This window comes from Budorcas taxicolor, chromosome 4 (genome assembly GCF_023091745.1).
Source record: "Budorcas taxicolor isolate Tak-1 chromosome 4, Takin1.1, whole genome shotgun sequence".
NCBI lineage: Eukaryota > Metazoa > Chordata > Mammalia > Artiodactyla > Bovidae > Budorcas > Budorcas taxicolor.
In genome coordinates, this window is record NC_068913.1 from 22737694 (window position 1) to 22756512 (window position 18819).

At 38.5% G+C, this 18819-nt stretch overlaps 1 protein-coding gene across 4 annotated transcripts; it reads left to right on the plus strand.

The window, feature by feature from the left end:
- The first annotated feature begins 230 nt into the window (after positions 1-230).
- On the plus strand, positions 231-2530 carry ARL4A (ADP ribosylation factor like GTPase 4A). 4 transcript variants are annotated; one of them, XM_052638907.1, is made up of 2 exons: positions 231-304; positions 1434-2530. In XM_052638907.1, the coding sequence occupies exon 2, from the start codon at positions 1526-1528 to the stop codon at positions 2126-2128; it is 603 nt and encodes a 200-aa protein (XP_052494867.1). In that variant the 5' UTR covers positions 231-304; positions 1434-1525; the 3' UTR covers positions 2129-2530. The 4 variants fall into 4 exon arrangements, with proteins under 4 accessions (XP_052494867.1, XP_052494868.1, XP_052494865.1 ...); XM_052638908.1 differs by lacking the exon at positions 231-304 and adding an exon at positions 707-809; XM_052638905.1 differs by lacking the exon at positions 231-304 and adding an exon at positions 913-1005.
- Positions 2531-18819: the final 16289 nt, after the last annotated feature.

Here is an 18819-nt window from a genome sequence, read left to right on the forward strand (position 1 = left end):
AGCCAGCTCCCCGGTCGGTTTGAACTTGACCCTGTTTTGCCGTTGCTAGGAGACCCGGCTCCGGCGCGCCCCCCACTGGCCCGCGTCCGGGCGAGCACGGGAAGGGGGCGGGGCCCCGGCAGGCGCCGGGGGCGGTCGGCAGAGCACCGTTAGGGCTGCCCGGCGCCCGGCCAGCGCCCCTGGAAGCGGCGTCTCGTCCCCTGCCACCGCCCAGGCCTCGCCGGCGCCCTCCCGCTGGTACCAAGGCACTCCCGAGTGGCAGAGAGCCACGCTGGATCCGGACGAGGGAAGGACATTTAGTCAGGTGAGCCGCCGCGGGACGGGCAACTGATGTGGCCACGCCCTGCTGAGGGAGACCTGCCGGCCGGGTGCGGAGGGAAACAGACGAGGGAGCGTGCTGCGAGGACAGCGGGCCTTCCCCGGCGGGTGCACCAGGTCGGGATCACTCAAGGCTGGGGACCCGCGCGGCCGTAGGCAGGACACTCCGGCCAGAGGAGAAGGAGTTAACATGCCGGCGGTGACCGCGGGCCTCGGATGTGAGCACCTCGGCGCGGCGTCCTTGGGCTGCGCTGCAGGTGCGCCCGGGCGGGCGGAGCGAGCGGGGCGGCGGGGACCTCGCTGGCCAGCGAGTCTCCCTTTCCCCTACAGGGGTCGCTCGGCTCCCTCTGCAGGCGCCTTGTTTTCTAACTCGAGGGCAACAGGTGGTGCTTTTGGTCTGAGGGAGAGCCCGACTTCGCCGCGCTTGGAGCGGCAGTTACTCTCACCAATTAGGGCGCGGGGCCTGGCGTGGCGTGGACGCGCTGACTCAGGTGACCAATGGGATTCGGGCTCGGGGGTGGGCCGTGAGGGGTGGGCGTGGTTCGAGTCTGGAACCAAGGTTTCTAGTGCTGCAACCGCCAGAGCTTCCTGGAGAGCTTAGCTGAGCGGGCGTGGGGTGCTCGTCCGCCCCAGTATCGAGAAGCCTACCAATGCTTTCTCATTTGGACCCACGCTCCAATTCAGGAGGTGAGAACGTTGTATTTTGGGAGGGGGTGGCGGGCGTAAGATAATAGTGACCTTGGGTATGCTGTTAAGCTTGTGGAATTAGATCCTGAAGATCAGATTATGTGTTAAAATTTTCTGCCAAAAAAAGGCATTTACGTGGTTACTGCGACTTGGACCAGTTGCTGGTAGATTGTCTCCATATGAGGTCTCTGAGATCTAGGGACCCAGAGGAGTAAAGTACGTATTACTGTAATTTCAGTGAATGTTAAAGAATTTGAGTGGCAGGGCTTATTCTGTCGTTCGCCTCGGTTTGCCTTTGATTCTTATCTCATTTGGTTTGTTTACTGAGGCAACTTTTATTTATCAAGTTCCTCGTGTCGCTTATTTTAGCAGGAAGAGAGAACAGTTGTACATTATTTCACAAGAATAACCTTCATTTTCCCCCTCAGCAGTCTGGTAGCTGGATCTCCTGGGAAGAGAAGTTCTTAAAAGAGTAAGAAGAAAGCATTTTTCAATTTGGAACACTTCTCTGCAACTGGAAATGGGGAATGGACTGTCAGACCAGACTTCTATCCTGTCCAGCCTGCCTTCCTTTCAGTCCTTTCACATTGTCATCCTGGGTTTGGACTGTGCTGGAAAGACAACCGTGTTATACAGGCTGCAGTTCAATGAATTTGTAAATACCGTGCCTACCAAAGGATTTAACACGGAGAAAATTAAGGTAACCTTGGGAAATTCTAAAACAGTCACTTTCCACTTCTGGGATGTAGGTGGTCAGGAGAAGTTAAGGCCACTGTGGAAGTCATACACCAGATGCACAGATGGCATTGTGTTTGTTGTGGACTCTGTTGATGTTGAAAGGATGGAAGAAGCTAAAACTGAACTTCATAAAATAACAAGGATATCAGAAAATCAAGGGGTCCCTGTGCTTATAGTTGCTAACAAACAAGACCTGAGGAACTCACTGTCTCTCTCAGAAATTGAGAAATTGTTAGCAATGGGTGAACTGAGCTCATCAACACCCTGGCATTTGCAGCCCACCTGTGCAATCATAGGCGATGGACTGAAGGAAGGACTTGAGAAACTACATGATATGATAATTAAAAGAAGAAAAATGTTGCGGCAACAGAAAAAGAAAAGATGAATGGTGATACCTTTTATATCTGTGTGGAGTAGGTTTTCTCTGGTCTGATTTTGTCAAATGGAAGAGTGTCTTCAGCCTGGTTTGCCTGCCTGCCTTCCTGGATGCTGTTAAAGCTTTGTTTTGTTGAACAATCAGATGTCCAACTCTGTTGCCTTTTGGAAGATGAGTAAATGCAGTGCTTCTTCAAATGGTCTCTCTCCCTACCCCACAAATCTTCTGGTACTGCCCTTTGGGGAAGAAAAGCAAGGATAGAAAATTGACCAGAAAACAGTTGGGGAAAGTTGACCTGAAGTTAGTGAAATAAAACTTTGAAGATTGTCTGCCTGGTGTTTTGTGCTTACATCTTTGTGGGTCGGGGGAAGCCTTTGCAAAGAAATTGTATGCAAGGCTTTGTATGTTAAGATAAAGTGCTAATGAAAGGAAATGTTAAAGTAGATTGTTATATGTACAGTTATATTGATCACATTGGTCCAACCAGTCAGGGACAAGGAGGAAGTGTTGGTTTCTTAAGATTTGGCCAAATGAATCTTGACATTTTCTGGAATTAAATACTGTAATGCTATATGTTAATTCTAGACGATGTTTAAGTTGGTCTGACTTCAAATAATAAAAAGGTGTTTAGGGCATATTCAAGCGCATGGGTTAGTTTTTCTGACAAAGCATGTTTTGGTGTATAGCCTTTTACTTTTTAGAAACAGCTATGCATCTTTTTACACGGTCAGGTTTGAAACACCTTTTGGGGGGCTTAGGGCTGTGGAAATATTTTGTTGTCAGAATTAACTTTCAGTTGAAGAACCTAAAGTAACTCTTTTTATATAGTAGATTTGGGCATGTAGACTAATCTTAAATGCATAAGCTTTGATATGTATATGGGTTTATGAAGAAAGCAATTGAAGAATTCAGTCAAGAGGATGTAATTACAATACCTGGTCTCTAAAGTATTCCAGTTGTAAATTATTTGTTTTATTTGCTGGCTAAACACAGATGTGGTTTTCCATATATTTTTGTAGTGTTTTGAGAAGAGCAGAAGCTTTATAAACACCACCTAATGCACTGTGCAGTGAAAATGTAAGCGATATCCTTATGTGCTCTGAGCTTTAATTTTTTTGTTTACAAACTGAACAGTGTTATGCAGGCAGTCTAGTCTTTATTATAAGGTAGAGAGAAATGATACAGTACTGCAGATAAGAACTACGATTATAGAAAATGAAGGGGAAAGTAGGAAAGCTGTGTTCTGTGAAAATTCACTAGCACTGTTTATGTTGGACTCCAAAAAATGCTCTAAATTAAAAGGAGGGCAAACCTTTACCTAATTCTTATCTGCAAGTGAAGACTTGCTTCCCGTGATGACATGTTAGCAAATCAACATGATTTCTCTGTGTTAAAGCCAACACCTATTTGTTTTGAAGATAACCAAAAGAAATGCACTTTGCTAGCAGGGTTTGGTTTTGGGTTGGTTTTTTGTTGTTACTTTTGCTTTTTTTTTTTTTTAAATGGAGTTTTTGGAAACTTGGTTCTTGTTACACACAAAATGAAGTAGCTTCTTGTGGAGCCTTCACGTGTTAAGTGTATTAATACCTGCACTAGTGACAGTCACTTAGAATGTTTATATTTATAGAAATGTGGATAATAACTACCAATAAACTACTTGAGGCAATAGGAGAAGTGTTTGGCTTTGAGTTGTAATGTATATATTTACACTTTTGGTATTTACTCATTAGTAGTTGAAAACAACCTTGAAAGCTGGGTTACATGGTCCTATAGTCATGTGACACAGGCACTAGGAAGTGGTTTTCCGGGAGAACCTTTTTTATTACCCTCACTCTGAGATCATGATGTATGCTCTATACATCACTAGATCCCGATTAGTAAAGCTTGCTGAGAAAAAATCTGAATCAATTTAGGTTTTCAGCCTTCCTGTACGTAGTTCTGTGTAAAACAGTAAAATTAACTCTTGAGGGTTTAGGTGTTAGTCTTACTTTGCAAGAACTTGATAAGCAAATCTACAGTATCTTAAGAATTTCATATTTAGTGAACAATAAGAAAAGAGAAAATGGTATGGACACTGTACTAGTTTTTATTTATAAAACACATTTTCAACTAGAAAACTCATACAATTTTCCAGTTTGCTAAGTTCAGTTTCTTCACCACCTATTTTAGCTGTTGATAATATAGGATAGGATAATAAGGAGTCTTGAAATAAACCCTGAGGATTTTCGACAATACTTTTATATCTATTTTTTTTAATTAAGGTACACCTTTTCTAAAGTATATTTCTAAAGTATTTCCTTATATTTAAATTTATTTGATTTAATACCAACTATTAAGAACTGCAATGGCTAAATCTAAATTGCTATCAAAAATGTTTTTAAAAAAAAGATTTTGATACTTAGACTTAATTTTAAACGTCCATAGTTGCTCTAAATTAGATTATAAACATTTAGAAAAGAAAAAGTTATATGCTTAAATAGCCAGCAAAGATTACTAAGAAGTAATCATGGAAAAATACATTAGAAGCCAAAGATGAAGTTATTAGTATAAATATATATATGTATGTATAGAAGGATGATGGATTCTGAATAGAGGGAAAGAGGGGATGTGAAATGTTTTTGTCTGTACAAGGCATTTGACACTTAAACAATGTTTGATTAATTATTCATGTTGACCTGGAAAGAGGTCTTTAGAAGGTAGAGTGTTGCAGGGTTCTATTTAATAGAAATTCATCAATGATGTAAACAAAATGGTTTCTTCAGCAATAACAAAGATGCAAAAAAATGTTTCTTTAAACTTTTGATGATGTAACAGTCAATGTTTAGTTAAAAGAACTTGGAATCTTGAGTATACCGTCATTTGAGGTTGGAATTTTGCATTTAGGGTTTAAATTTAGCAGAACATCCTGTGGGAGAAGTGATGTTTGTGCAACATTTAGTGACTATTCTAAATAGTCACTGAATTATACATCTAAAAATAACTGAATAGAAAATTCTGTGTGTATTTTACCACAGTAGGACTTCAGCAGAATATTAAATACACAAAGTATTTTAGTTTCAAAGAATCAGCTTGAATAGAGCGAGAGCAAGGTGATTTAGAGACCAGATTCAGTTACAAATTACATGAAAGACAGGGATGTTTAAAGCTTAACGTGAACCAATGTACCATGTAAAACTAATCATAAAGTTCGTATTAAAATATGTGACAACCAGAGATGATAGTCTCAACACACCACAGCTGAAGCGTGTGTCAGGTTCTATGAATGTAAGATAGAAATGTAAGAATACCTATCTGGGAGACTCATTTAGGGGGATGTTAGGTGTACTGTTTCTAAAAACAGCACACGAGATTTGAGGTTAGATGGGTGTTCAAGTCCTGGCTGGAGAGGCTGTTACCCAGGTGACCTTCTGGCAAGTTCTTTGAAACTTCTTATGGTGTGAATTTCTTCCTGGTAAAATAAAGATAACTGCGTAGAATTTGGAGAAGATTGAATGAAACAATATGAATTATTTAGCACATTACCACCAAGCATTTGATAACTCAATAAATAAGTATCACATCCTATACCTTTTTATATATCCACATGCATGTAAACAAAAGAAAGCTTTGCTTGTGAACTGTGATAAATATCTTAAGTTCAGCCTCCTAAAACATGGGTGGTTGAGGAGAGATGCTGAAGTTGATTCATTTCAATGATGCTCTAGTTTTAAAATGAATCTTTTAACTTTTTATGATGACAAATTTCAAGCTTATGCAAAAGTAGAATACCATCATGAACACACAGGTATCTCTCAAGGATTACTTTCAGCAATGATCAACTTTTGGTCAGTCTCATTTTGTCTGTTTCCCATCTTTCTCTGTCCCCTTTCTTCTCTCCCTACCCCTGTATTATTTTGAAGTGAATCTTAGAAATTTTATTTATAAATATTTTGGTACATGTCTCTAAAAGATAAGCACCCTTAAAAAAGAAAACACAACCTCAATATCATCGCATGTTAAAAAAAAAAAAGCTAATACTACTACTTCAGAGTAATCAGATATCTATTCAGTGTTTATATTTCCCGGATGAAAATTTATACAAGTTTTTTGCAATCAAGATTCAATCAGTAATTGTACATGTATTGTGATTGGTTGATACGTCTGTATACATCCTTTCTCTTGTTCCTGTCCCCCCACACCCCATTCTTCCTCTCTTCCTCCCTCTCCCTGTCTCCTTGTTCTTTCTGTCCCTTCCCTCCCCCTCCCCCGCATTGCAATTTTATTTTTGTATCGTTTCCCACACTCGAGATCTTGCTGAATGCATCTCCCTTTTGCTGTTTAACATGTTCCTTGTATGGACTCTCACTTTTCTTTGTTTCCCCAAGACCACTTTAAAGGTAATATTTTATACTTTGACCCATAGGTAGCATGTCTGTCCCTTTTTGTGCTGGTAGTGGTCATTGATGGAAATTGTCTTAAACAACTACATCTAATAACAGTGATGACAGAAAGAATTTGTATCTACACTATCCAATGTGGTAGCCCCTAGCCTCATGTGGTTATTGAATGCTTGAAGTGTGGCTGGTGTGATTGAGGAACATAATTTTTTTGTTTTTTAGGATTTTTTTTATATGGACCATTTTTAGTCTTTATTGAATTTGTTACAGTATTGTTTCTGTTTTATGTTTTGGTTTCTTGGCTGCAAGGCGTGGGGGATCTTAGTTTCCTGACCAGGGATCAAATCTGCGCCCCCTGCATTGGAAGGCAAAGTTTTAACCACGGGACTGCCAGGAAAGTTCTATAATTTTAAATTGTATTAAATAGCCCACAGATGAATGTGGCTATTGCATTGGACAGGACTGGCTAAGAAACTTTCTCCCAGCGATGACTTGCTTATCCTGAAGTTTAGTTCTTACAGGAAAGGCAAGGTGTGCGCGCCAGTGCTCAGTCCTGTCCAGTTCTGTGCAACCCCATGGATGGACTGTAGCTCACCAGGCTCCTCTCTCAGTGGGATTTCTCTGGCAAGAACACTGGAGTGGGTTGCCATTTCCTTCCTCAAGGGATCTTGACCCAGGAATTGAACCCACAGCTCCTCAACTGGCAGGTAGATTCTTTACCACTGCACCACCTGGGAGGCCCTTGAATATAATTATAACTTTACCCATTTGAACTTGATGTATTTCAACCCTCTGTAGTTATTATCCCTGTTTATGCTTAAATTGTCCTGTCTTTGGAGAATTGAGTCCTTTAACTTAACCCTGGTAATCTTTAATAATTTCTTTACTTTTTGGTTTTACAAGAAATTTCTGCCTTATGGTTTTTCTAAAATTCCTTGTTTCTTTTAGTGGGAAAAAGTAGAGAGAGTCCTCTGTATACCCCACTGGGTTTGCATCATTTCTAGGCCTCTTCAGTGAATGGAATAGGACTTTTTTTTGTTGTTCAAAAAAGATATATCATTAATTCACACTGATAATTTCTGTTCCAAGCTTAAAATTCAAAATGGTAGCATCTTTACCTAATCTCAGTCATACTGCTTATTACCTCTTTTCACTTATGTCCCAAATCCTAGTTACCAGTGATACATGCTTATTTCTTTCCTTTATTCCACTCTAATCTCATTATGTTTTCAAAATAATAATACTAACACAATACAATTACTGTAAGTGGTTTAGCAATAGTTGTAGTTTCTTTTGTCCTTAGGTTACTAGGGAGCTATAGTAAAAAAAAATTTTTTTCATGTTTGGCTACCACCAGCTGGTACATGTATAGGTACATTTGTTTCACAAAATCTTTTATTTGCTTTTAGAAATGTTGACTCTGGCTTACTTCATATATACAATTATTCCAATATATCTGATATAACTGGGAATTCCTTGGCAATCCAGTGGTTAGAACTCCACATTTTAATTGCCAAGAACAAGGGTTCAATCCCTGATTAGGGAATTAAGATCTCACAAGCCACCTGGCACAGCCAAAAAAAAAAACCACTTGGGATTAAAAATAATTTACATACCATAATTTAGAAGCCTCTCTTTTATAAATTAAACAACATGAATATTTTCCTCATTCAAGAAAAATGCTTTTCTAGGCAATTTTTATTTTTCAGTTTTAGATCGAGACCTATACTTTGCAGAATTATATGGTGAAAGTTGAAGATCTTGTAGTTTGCATTGGGAAACATCTGATATAAAATGGTCTCTGGTTGTAAAAGAACTCTTACCTTCCTATTGCAGCTCTATGTAATGTCAGCAAGAATATGAATAGTCATTATCTTTTTTTCTTTTTAATGTAGAAACTGAATAACTGAGTAGCAAGTGTTTAGAAACTGTAGGCTTCCAGTGGACTGGTGTATATTTAAATATTAAAATGAGAACTGCTTGTTTCCCTTAACCTATTAGTTCAGTTCAGTTCAGTTCAGTCGCTGAGTTGTCTCCAACTCTTTGCAACCCCATGGACTGACTGCATGACAGGCCTCCGTGTCCATCGCCAACTCCCGGAGTTTACTCAAGCTCGTGTCCATTGAGTTGATGATGCCATTCAAGCATCTCATTTTCTGTCGTCCCCTTCTCCCGCCCTCAGTCTTTCCCAGCATCAGGGTTTTTTCAAATGAGTCAGCTCTTCACAACAGATGGCCAAGTATTGGAATTTCAGCTTCATCATTAGTCCTTTTAGTGAGTATTCAGGACTGATTTCCTTTAGGATGGACTGGTTGGATCTCTTTGCAGTCCAAGGGACTCTCAAGAGTCTTCTCCAGCACCACAGTTCTAAAGCATCAATTCTTTGGTGCTCAGCTTTCTTTATAGTCCAAATCTCACATCCATACATGACTACTGGGAAAACCATAGCCTTGACTAGATGGACCTTTGTTGGCAAAGTAATGTCTCTGCATTTTAATATGCTGTCTAGGTTGGTCATACCTTTCCTTCCAAGGAGTAAGCGTCTTTTAATTTCATGGCTACAGTCACCATCTACAGTGATTTTGGAGCTCAGAAAAATAAAGTCAGCCACTGTTTCCACTGTTTCCCCATATATTTGCCATGAAGTGATGGGACCGGATGCCATGATCTTAGTTTTTTGAATGTTTAGCTTTAAGCTAACTTTTTCACTCTCTTCTTTTCTTTCACTTTCATCAAGAGGCTCTTTAGTTCCTCTTCACTTTCTGCCGTAAGAGTGGTGTCATCTGCATATCTGAGGTTATTGATATTTCTCCCGGCAATCTTGATTCTAGCTTGTGCTTCCTCCAGCCTAGCATTTCTCATGATGTACTCTGCATATAAATAATAAGCAGGGTGACAATATACAGCCTTGACGTACTCCCTTTCCTGTTTGGAACAAGTCTGTTGTTCCATGTCCAGTTCGAACTGTTGCTTCCTGACCTGTATACAGATTTCTCAAGAGGCAGGTCAGGTGATCTGGTATTTCCATCTCTCTTAGAATTTTCCACAGTTTGTTGTGATCCACACAGTCAAAGGCTTTGGCATCGTCAATAAAGCAGAAATAGATGTTTTTCTGGAACTCATGCTTTTTTGATCCAACGGATGTTGGCAATTTGATCTCTGGTTCCTATGCCTCTTCTAAATCCAGTTTGAACATCCGGTAGTTCCCGGTTCCCATACTATTGAAGCCTGGCTTGGAGAATTTTGAGCATTCCTTTACTAGCATGTGAGATGAGTGCAATTGTGCGGTAGTTTGGGCATTCTTTGGCATTGCCTCTCTTTGGGATTGGAATGAAAACTGACCTTTTCCAGTCCTGTGGCCTGAGTTTTCCGAATTTGCTGGCATAGTGAGTGCAGCACTTTCACAGCATCATCTTTCAGGATTTGAAATAGCTCAACTGGAATTCCATCACCTCCACTAGCTTTGTTTGTAGTGATGCTTCCTAAGGCCCACTTGACTTCACCTTCCAGGATGTCTGGCTTTAGGTGAGTGATCACACCATCATGATTATCTCGGTCGTGAAGATCTTTTTTGTGTATTCTTGCCATTTTTCTTAATATCTTCTGCTTCTGTTACATCCATACTATTTCTGTCCTTTATTGAGCTGATCTTTTCATGAAATGTTCCCTTGATATCTCTGATTTTCTTGAAGAGATCTCCAGTCTTTCCCATTCTGTTGTTTTCCTCTATTTCTTTGCAGTGATAGCTGAGGAAGGCTTTCTTATCTCTCCTTGCTATTCTTTGGAACTCTGCATTCAGATGGATGTATCCTTCCTTTTCTCCTTTGCCTTTCACTTCTCTTCTTTTCACAGCTCTTTGTAAGGCCTCCTCAGACAACCATTTTGCTTTTTTGCATTTCTTTTTCTCTGGGATGGTCTTGATCCCTGCCTCCTGTACAATGTCACGAACCTCCTTCCCTAGTTCATCAGGCACTCTATCTATCAGATCTAGGCCCTTAAATCTATTTCTCACTTCCATTGTATACTTGTAAGGGATTTGATTTAGGTCATACCTGAAAGGTCTAGTGGTTTTCCCTACTTTCTTCCATTTAAGTCTGAATCTAGCAATAAGGAGTTCATGATGTGAATCACTGTCAGCTCCCAGTCTTGTTTTTGCTGACTGTATAGGGCTCCTTCATCTTTGACTGCAGAGAATATAATCAGTCTGATTTTGGTGTTGACCATCTGGTGATGTCCCTGTGTAGAGTCTTCTCTTGTGTTGTGGAAGTGGGTGTTGGCTATGACCAGTGCATTTTCTTGGCAAATTCTATTAGTCTTTTCCCTGCTTCATTCTGTACTCCAAGGCCAAATTTGCCTGTTACTCCAGGTATTTCTTGACTTCCTACTTTAGCATTCCAGTCCCCTATAATGAAAAGGACATCTTTTTTGGGTGTTAGTTCTAGAAGGTCTTGTAGGTCTTCATAGAAGCATTCAGCCTCAGCTTCTTCAACATTACTGGTTGGGACATAGACTTGGATTAGGGTGATATTGAATGGTTTGCCCTTGAAACGAAGAGAGATCATTCTGTCGTTTTTGAGATTGCATCCAAGTCCTGCATTTTGGACTCTCTTGTTGACCATGATGGCCACTCCATTTCTTCTGAGGGATTCTTGCCCACAGTAGTAGATATAATGGTCGTCTGAGTTAAATTCACCCATTCCAGTCCATTTTAGTTCTCTGATTCCTAAAATGTTGACATTCACTCTTGCCATCTCCTATTTGGCCACCTCCAATTTGCCTTGGTTCATGGACCTAACATTCCAGGTTCCTATGCAATACTGCTCTTCACAGCATTGGCCCTTGCTTCTATCACCAGTCATATCCACAGCTGGGTGTTGTGTTTGCTTTGGCTCCGTCTCTTCATTCTTTCTGGAGTTATTTCTCCATTGATCTCCAGTAGCATATGGGCACCTACCGACCTGGGGCGTTCATCTTTCAGTGTCCTATCTTTTTGCCTTTTCATACTGTTCATGGGGTTTTCAAGGCAAGAATACTGAAGTGGTTTGCCATTCCCTTCTCCATCACTATCTGTAAATCTGTCATCTTATCTATAGATGCCCTGAAATGGATCAAAGACAAAATGGAATTCCCTAGAATAACATTTTTCCACACTGGACTTCAGATTGGCTTAAGGACCATTTTAATATCCCTAGAGTCCAGCTCAGACATTGTGAATCAGATCTCTTGGGGATGAAGCCAATAATTTATATTCCAACTCTTCCTAGGTTTTTAACACACTTAGATCAGCCAGATTTGGAAACCATTGCTTTATTGGACATGACAGAGGGATACTTCTTAGTGGTGGGAATAAAAGAATCATAAATAGAACTGGCCTAGTAGAGATTTACCTGGTTACCTTTGATCCCTTTTCTTCTATATGGTAAAATTTTTTTATTGCTTGACATTGATGTCTAACTAACTAAACTGAGAAATTGTCTGACCCAGGAATGTTTTACATCAGATGGCTTAGGGAAAATTAGAGAGCTCAGGGAAAAGGAATGAGTACTTTTCTTTCTTGTGAACTTGCATATACATTATGCTAAGTGGCATAAAATGTTTTAGAAGTTCTTAGGGAGTTCTGCTCATTTCACAAAAGATAGAGACCGCTTAGAGATTTAGAGAAGTACTAAGTAGTGGCTATACTGTCGCTTTTCTGTAATCCTTTTAGGAATCTTGAGTTACCATGATCATAGCCAGTTATTTTGGGGGCTAACAGGTATGATAAGGAAATATCAAAGGCATATAATAGGAGCAACAGCTGAAGAAAATGGGCAATGCCAAATGGATTATACTAAATCCTTTACACATGTGATTATTCAAATAAATAAAGCACTTTCCTTCTTTCCGTTTGGTAGACAAAGATGGTCCTTCTTGGTCAATCTGTCAAAAACTTTTCATGCTAAAAGATGGGTGCTTGTTTTAAATTTTACAGAGTGAGTTTAAATCATGGTCTTGACATTATATATCTGCTGTGTGTCTGAATGCAAGTTACTTCATTCTGTGAGCTGCACAGCCTTCTCACCTTAACATGGTGATAATATCCTGTACTAGAAAGTAGGTCCACTAGGACAGGGAATTTATCCCTTGTTATATCCTTAGCCCTTGAAACACTCCATGGCACATGCACGTACTAAACACTCACATATGTACATAATTTACAAATGAATGACGCTTAGTCAGAAATTAACAATGTAAATATAAAATGTGAAAAGTGCTATGAAGGAAACAAAACTGAGGAGTAGAAAACCATGTGACTGACTTCCTTTTTATAAAGTACTTGAAGATTTTTCAGATCTGAAGAGCTATGGGAAGACTAGAGGGAAAAGCATTTCAGGCAGAGGGAACAGTATATGCGAAGGACGTGACATGAAAAATCATTTAGTGTATTTGAGAACTGAGTGTAAACTAGCATGGTGAGAACTAGTGAGAAAAGAAAGAGTGGCCGGATGTGAAGCTGAAAGACCAGGAGAAGATATTTATCCACAATGCTTAGTTGCTCAGTTGTGTCTGACTCTTTGCAACGCTATGGACTATAACTTGCCAGGCTCCTCTGTCCATGGAATTCTCCAGGCAGAAATACTGGAGTGGACTGCCGTTCTCTTCTCCAGGGGATCTTCCTGACCCAGGGATCAAACCCAGGTCTCCTACATCACATGCGAATTCTTTAACTGTTTGAGCCACCAGGGAAGCCCAAGTGATGTCTTGAATGAAGTACTTAGTTTGCCTTTATTTACTCTTTATGTACTTAATTGCAAATTACTGCTGCCTTTAAATCTACTATATTTTTGTATTTGTTTGACTATTTCTGTTTCCTTTTAATCCTTTCCCCCGCTTCTTTTCAAGCATTTTTATTACTTTCCCCTCTATGAACTTTGTTACAGATTCTTCTACTATTTTTTTGTGATTACCATAATTACCACATGCATCCTTGATTTACTGAAGCCTAAAATAAATTAGTACTTCTGCCAATTCCACTTTTTGGACAATACGAAAAATAAAACATTTCTTAAATTAAAAAGAAATTTTTCTTAACTTATTATAAATTGGAATATAGCCGATTAACAATGTTTTGTTAGTTTCAGGTAAACAGTGAAGGGGACTCAGCCATACATGCACATGTATCCATTCTCCCCCAAACTCCCCTCCCCTCCAGGCTGCCAGGTAACATTGACCAGAGTTCCATGTGCCATATAGTAGTTCCTTCTTGTTTAAAAGATAGAACACTCTTAACTATGTTTACCCCCTTGTGATATATAAGTTATTACTGTTGTATATTTTAGTTCTACACCTTTGAGAACGTCCAAGTACCTATTTGTTGCATATTTTATCTTTTTTGCTCTCCATTTTTTATTGCATCTCTTGAGATATAATTTGGGATCATTTTGCTTCTGCCTGAAGAACTTCCTTTAATATTTTCTCCAGTATGATCTGCTGTTAGCAAATCCATCCATTTTTGGTTTCTGATGATACTTATTTTGCTTTTGTTAAAGGACATTTTGATTGTGTGATAGAATTTTAGGTTAGCAGTTTTGGACTTGAGTTTGTTTGGGGTTTTTTTGTTACTTTAAATCAAGTCATTCTGTTGTCTTCTTGCTTCCATTGTTCTTGTTGGGAGGTTAGCTCTTAGTATAATTTTTGCTTTTTATTGAAAGTTGTATGTCTTATTCTCTGCGTGCAAGATTTTTTTTGTTTGTTTAATTTTTGCAGTTTGACAGTGTGCCTAGGGAGGGTTTTCTTATATCTCTTTTGCTTGGGATTTGTTGAGCTTATTGAATATATGGCTGGAAGTGCCTGTCAGGTATTAATAACACCAACATTTGGTTATCTGAGAGGCTGTTTGTCCTCTGTTTTTTAAATCACATTTTGTATTTAATTTAATACCTTTTATATTTCTGGTTTTATTCTGACTGACTACCATACATTATAAATACAGTTTCAGTGTTTTTGCAGCTCCAAGAAAATTTACTTCTGTTACTGGCAGTTAACAGAATTTAGATTATCTCTCTGGGTTTCCTGTTCCTTTTGGGTCCCTCCTCCAAATCCTCAGTGTCTTTGTAACTCTCTGATCCTTTCAAATAGATTTAAAAACAAAAACTGTCTAGCTTTTCTAGTTTCTCTTAGCTGGAAGTTTGGTCTGAAGAGGAGTAAAAATACTAATTTTATTATAGAAGCGATAGAAAAATACTACAGTTTTAACAATTGACATAAATCTGCTTCCTATTTTAAGATGATCTTAAATAAGTTATTTCTTTTGTCATCTCTTCTCATAAAATGTCTTCTAAGGCGGCTTTTATCTCCACTCCCACTGTTACCATTCTGATCTGAACTCTGTCTAGTTACTGGCCTCAAGTATTGCTTTAATCTCCCTTTCTTAGGCCCTGTGTGCCTCCATGTGCATGCTCAGTTGTGTCTGGCTCTTTGTGACCCCGTTGACTATAGCCACCAGGCTCCACTGTCCTTGGACTTCTCCAGACAAGCATCCTGGAGTGGGTTGCCATTCCTGCTCCAGGGGACCTTCGCAACCCAAGAATCAAACCCACGTCTCTTGCGTCTCCTGCATTGGCAGGTAGATTCTTAGTCCCTGAAGGCCCTCTAATATATTAATGTTAGGTTCTTTTTCCCAAGATCTTATTTCTTTTAGGTCTAGATTTGGGACTTAAAATTAGCTATGCAATCCTTTAAGTAAAGAGTTTCATTGTCACAGTTTATAGAGGAACAAGTCAGCATGAAATGGTTAAGGAACTTGCTCAAGGTCACATGGTTTGGTAGAGCTACATGTTGAATCTAGGCCTCTTGAATTTCAGAAAGTAGATCCATCATTTTATGTTATAGAGATGTATTCTAACCAGACTATATTTGCTATATGTGCCCACCAGTATTTATATCCTGTTACTGCTACATATAAAACTTAATTCAATTATAAATGATAAAAAGTTAAAACTTTTATTACTATTCATGCTCATTGATGTCAAAGTTGCTTGAGCTGAACTTGTTTTTCAGAGATGGTCAAAGATTTTTTTTTCGAAGATGTTTACCACTGGCCTATACAAGTGTTTAGAATGTTTTAGAATATGAATCCTGCTTACTTACACATGAACAGATTTAACATTATTTCACATACACATACAACCCATGCACACAGGTATGAGAAGTTTAAAGAGAACGTATAAAAGAAAGTTTCGTGCTTTATAATTCCTTATTATCTAATCAACATTTTTAAAAAAGAATCAGAAAAATTTGTTTCCTGGGTTACGGATTCTATCTTTAATTTGGGATGTTTTTAGATACACTGAAGGTTTAAATCACTTACTTCATACATGTATGTATGCCTACAAGCCTGGGTATGGATTGGAGAGTGTGGGAAACAGATTTTGTCACTTAAAAAGTAATAAAGTTGATGTTGATGTTCTACTCATTAATCCATGTCCTAATTACCTGACATTTACAGTTATTAAATTAAAATTTCAGTTTCATCTCAAATATATTTTGATTCTTGTCATTTTAATTTAGCTAACACTTTTTGAACAATAGCTGGGTTGGCTTATATCCTAGAGTGACTATTCTGAATTCCCTGGGTTTAAAATGTTGTAATTTCTGACCCGATAGATAGACTGGAAAAAGTTGGACTAGACCAGTGGTGGTGATAACTTGTAAAGCTCTCTAACAGTTAGAGTGGTATGATATTATCATTAAGAACTTAGGTTCTGGACCCAAACAGCCTGCCTTCAAATTCTTGTTTACCCACTTATCAGCTGTGCAACTTAGGATGTTACTTACCATTTCTAGGTCACAATATTTTCAACTATAAAGTGGAATAACAATAATATGCCCTTTTGTAGTGTTATGAGGGTTATAAGAATCGTTCTGCGTTGGTATTTAGAATCTTGCCCTGCGCTTAGTAAGCATTCAGTTATTATTACTACTAGTTTACCAATAAAATTTTCTCCAAAGTGTCCCACTTATAATAGGATTTGCATAGAAGATCTCTGCAATCCCTGACTTTCTGTCAGTTGATATAATTTTCAGAGATTCAGTAGTTTAAATGAGCTATGGTTCTTTTCAATTTATATCTGCACCAATTCTATACATGGCAATCTGTATTCTATATAATAATAAATGTTTCTTTTAAACACAATTTTGGAAGAGGGAAGGGTAGATTTTGTCATAGAGAGTTAAAGAGACTTTTCAAGATTCAGCACTAAAATTGTACCTCCTGGCTACTGAGCAGAATGTTCAGGGAGCTCTGATTTAAAGGGAGAAGTGGCAGCTCCCCAAGTTTCTCCAGGTTCTGCTTTTATTGGGTTCCTCTGACCCCATTTGTAACTGAAAGTTAGGTGGACAGAGGGCTTCTGCTGCATCCTGAAAGTCACCAATATTTCTGGTTGGTATGGGTTACCACTTTAATTACACAGCCTTGCTGAGATGTTAGTGGCCTGGGGTTGCACAGGTGTAGTGTCACACTCAGCTGGCCATGACCACAAACAGGATGCCATCATCATTCCTTTCAAACTACAGAGCAGTGATTTGGTAATGTGTGGACACCTGGGCTTGTACCTCCTTTAACCTGAAATAAAAAGGAGAGGAATAGCCTGAATCTAGTTTTGTCTTTGTGATGTCTGAACCATGACTTCCCATTCCTTCATAACAATGTATTTGGATATGTGCCTATGTATATGTAAATTTTTATTTTTTAAAACAACTCCTTGAGGAAACCATTACTTATGCTATATTATGTACAACAATGTGGGTGCTGGATGAATGTGAAGTACTAACAATAACAATACACACTGGTGATTCACAGGTGAGGTGTATGGGGAGTCACCCCTTACCTTGTGTTCAGTGTTTAAACTTGGTTATGGAAATGTGTCAGATTATTTCGTATCTGAACTTGACTGTTGGGATATTCAATCACTGGAGTCCTAGTCAAAGAATAGGACTTTTACAACATTTTAATTTTTCACTTTTAATGTTGGAACAATTTCAAGCTGAGAGAAAATTTGCAAGAATAGTGCAAAAACTTCTGTGTACCCTTTCCACAGAGACTTTGTCCAAGATTGGCCGGTTGTCTCAATACTGTTCATGTCAGGGGATGTAATCTAGGATCAATTGTGGTACCTTGTTGTCTCAGTTATTCTAGAGGAGTTCGTCCTTTTTTCCTTAACTTTCTCAAATGTGTCATTTTTGAAGATTTTAAGATCAGTTGTTATGAAGACATTATCCTCAACTTGTGTTTATCTACTGTTTCCTCATAATTATCTCCAGGTCATGCATTTTTTTGGATAAAATTTCACAGAAATATTGGTGTGCTATTTTCCTTGCATCTAATCGTGTGGTTACATGGTACTGATTTTTTTCATTACTGATGATGTTAACTTTTTTCCTCTTTTGTATTTTTTGAATTATGAAAGCATGATAACACATTTAAAAGAGACTTGGAAAATACAGAACAAAGTTACATAGAGTACCGCTAAATATTAGAATTATTTTTAAATTAGCTAAATTAAGAATTTTAGTTGGAGATTCAATACCAGACTCTCAAAAATTAAAAGAGTGAATATACAGAAATGTAGAAGGAGATAGTAGAGCCCAAAAGCCATGAACCAATTCAACATAACTAAGATTTATACAATTTTCACAACAGTAGGATACAAATACTATTCAAGACATATGCAGGGACATAAAACAAGATGCAAAAATTTCATTACAGCATCTGTTCTCTTAACTGGTGATGTTAACTTTGATCACTTGAATAAGATGGTATCTCTGAGACTTCTCTACTGTAAAAATATGAATTTTTTGACATTTTGGAATTAGTAATTATTTCACAAAGAGAAATTTTTGAGACTGTAAAATCCTATTCCTCAGGCCAAACTCATCAGCTAGTTCTAGCATCCATTCCTATTTCTTGCCTAATTAGTTATTACTAAATTGGTTGAGAAATGGGAATTTTCTAATTCCTTCATTCCTTCAACACTGCTTAGTATCATAATTCTTCCAAATATTATATATTCTTCAGTGGTTTTAAAGTCACTATTACTAAATTTCTTGTGCTATCAAATAAGGCCCATAATCTAGAATTTTTGTGCCTATGAATTGTATCATTATATATACTAAATGGATTTACAGAAAAATCACTTTAATCTTTATTATTTCAGTGAAAAGATCCTTCATTACAAAACATATCTAGGGAGGTGGTGGTGGGGGATTCCGGATTGGGGGCCACATGTACACCCGGGCCATGTATGGCAAAAACCACCACAGTAAAGTAATTAGCCTCCAATTAAA

Bases quoted from the DNA above. Each gene is read 5' to 3' on its own strand.
- ARL4A (XM_052638907.1), top strand. From the start codon at position 1,526: ATGGGGAATGGACTGTCAGACCAGACTTCTATCCTGTCCAGCCTGCCT.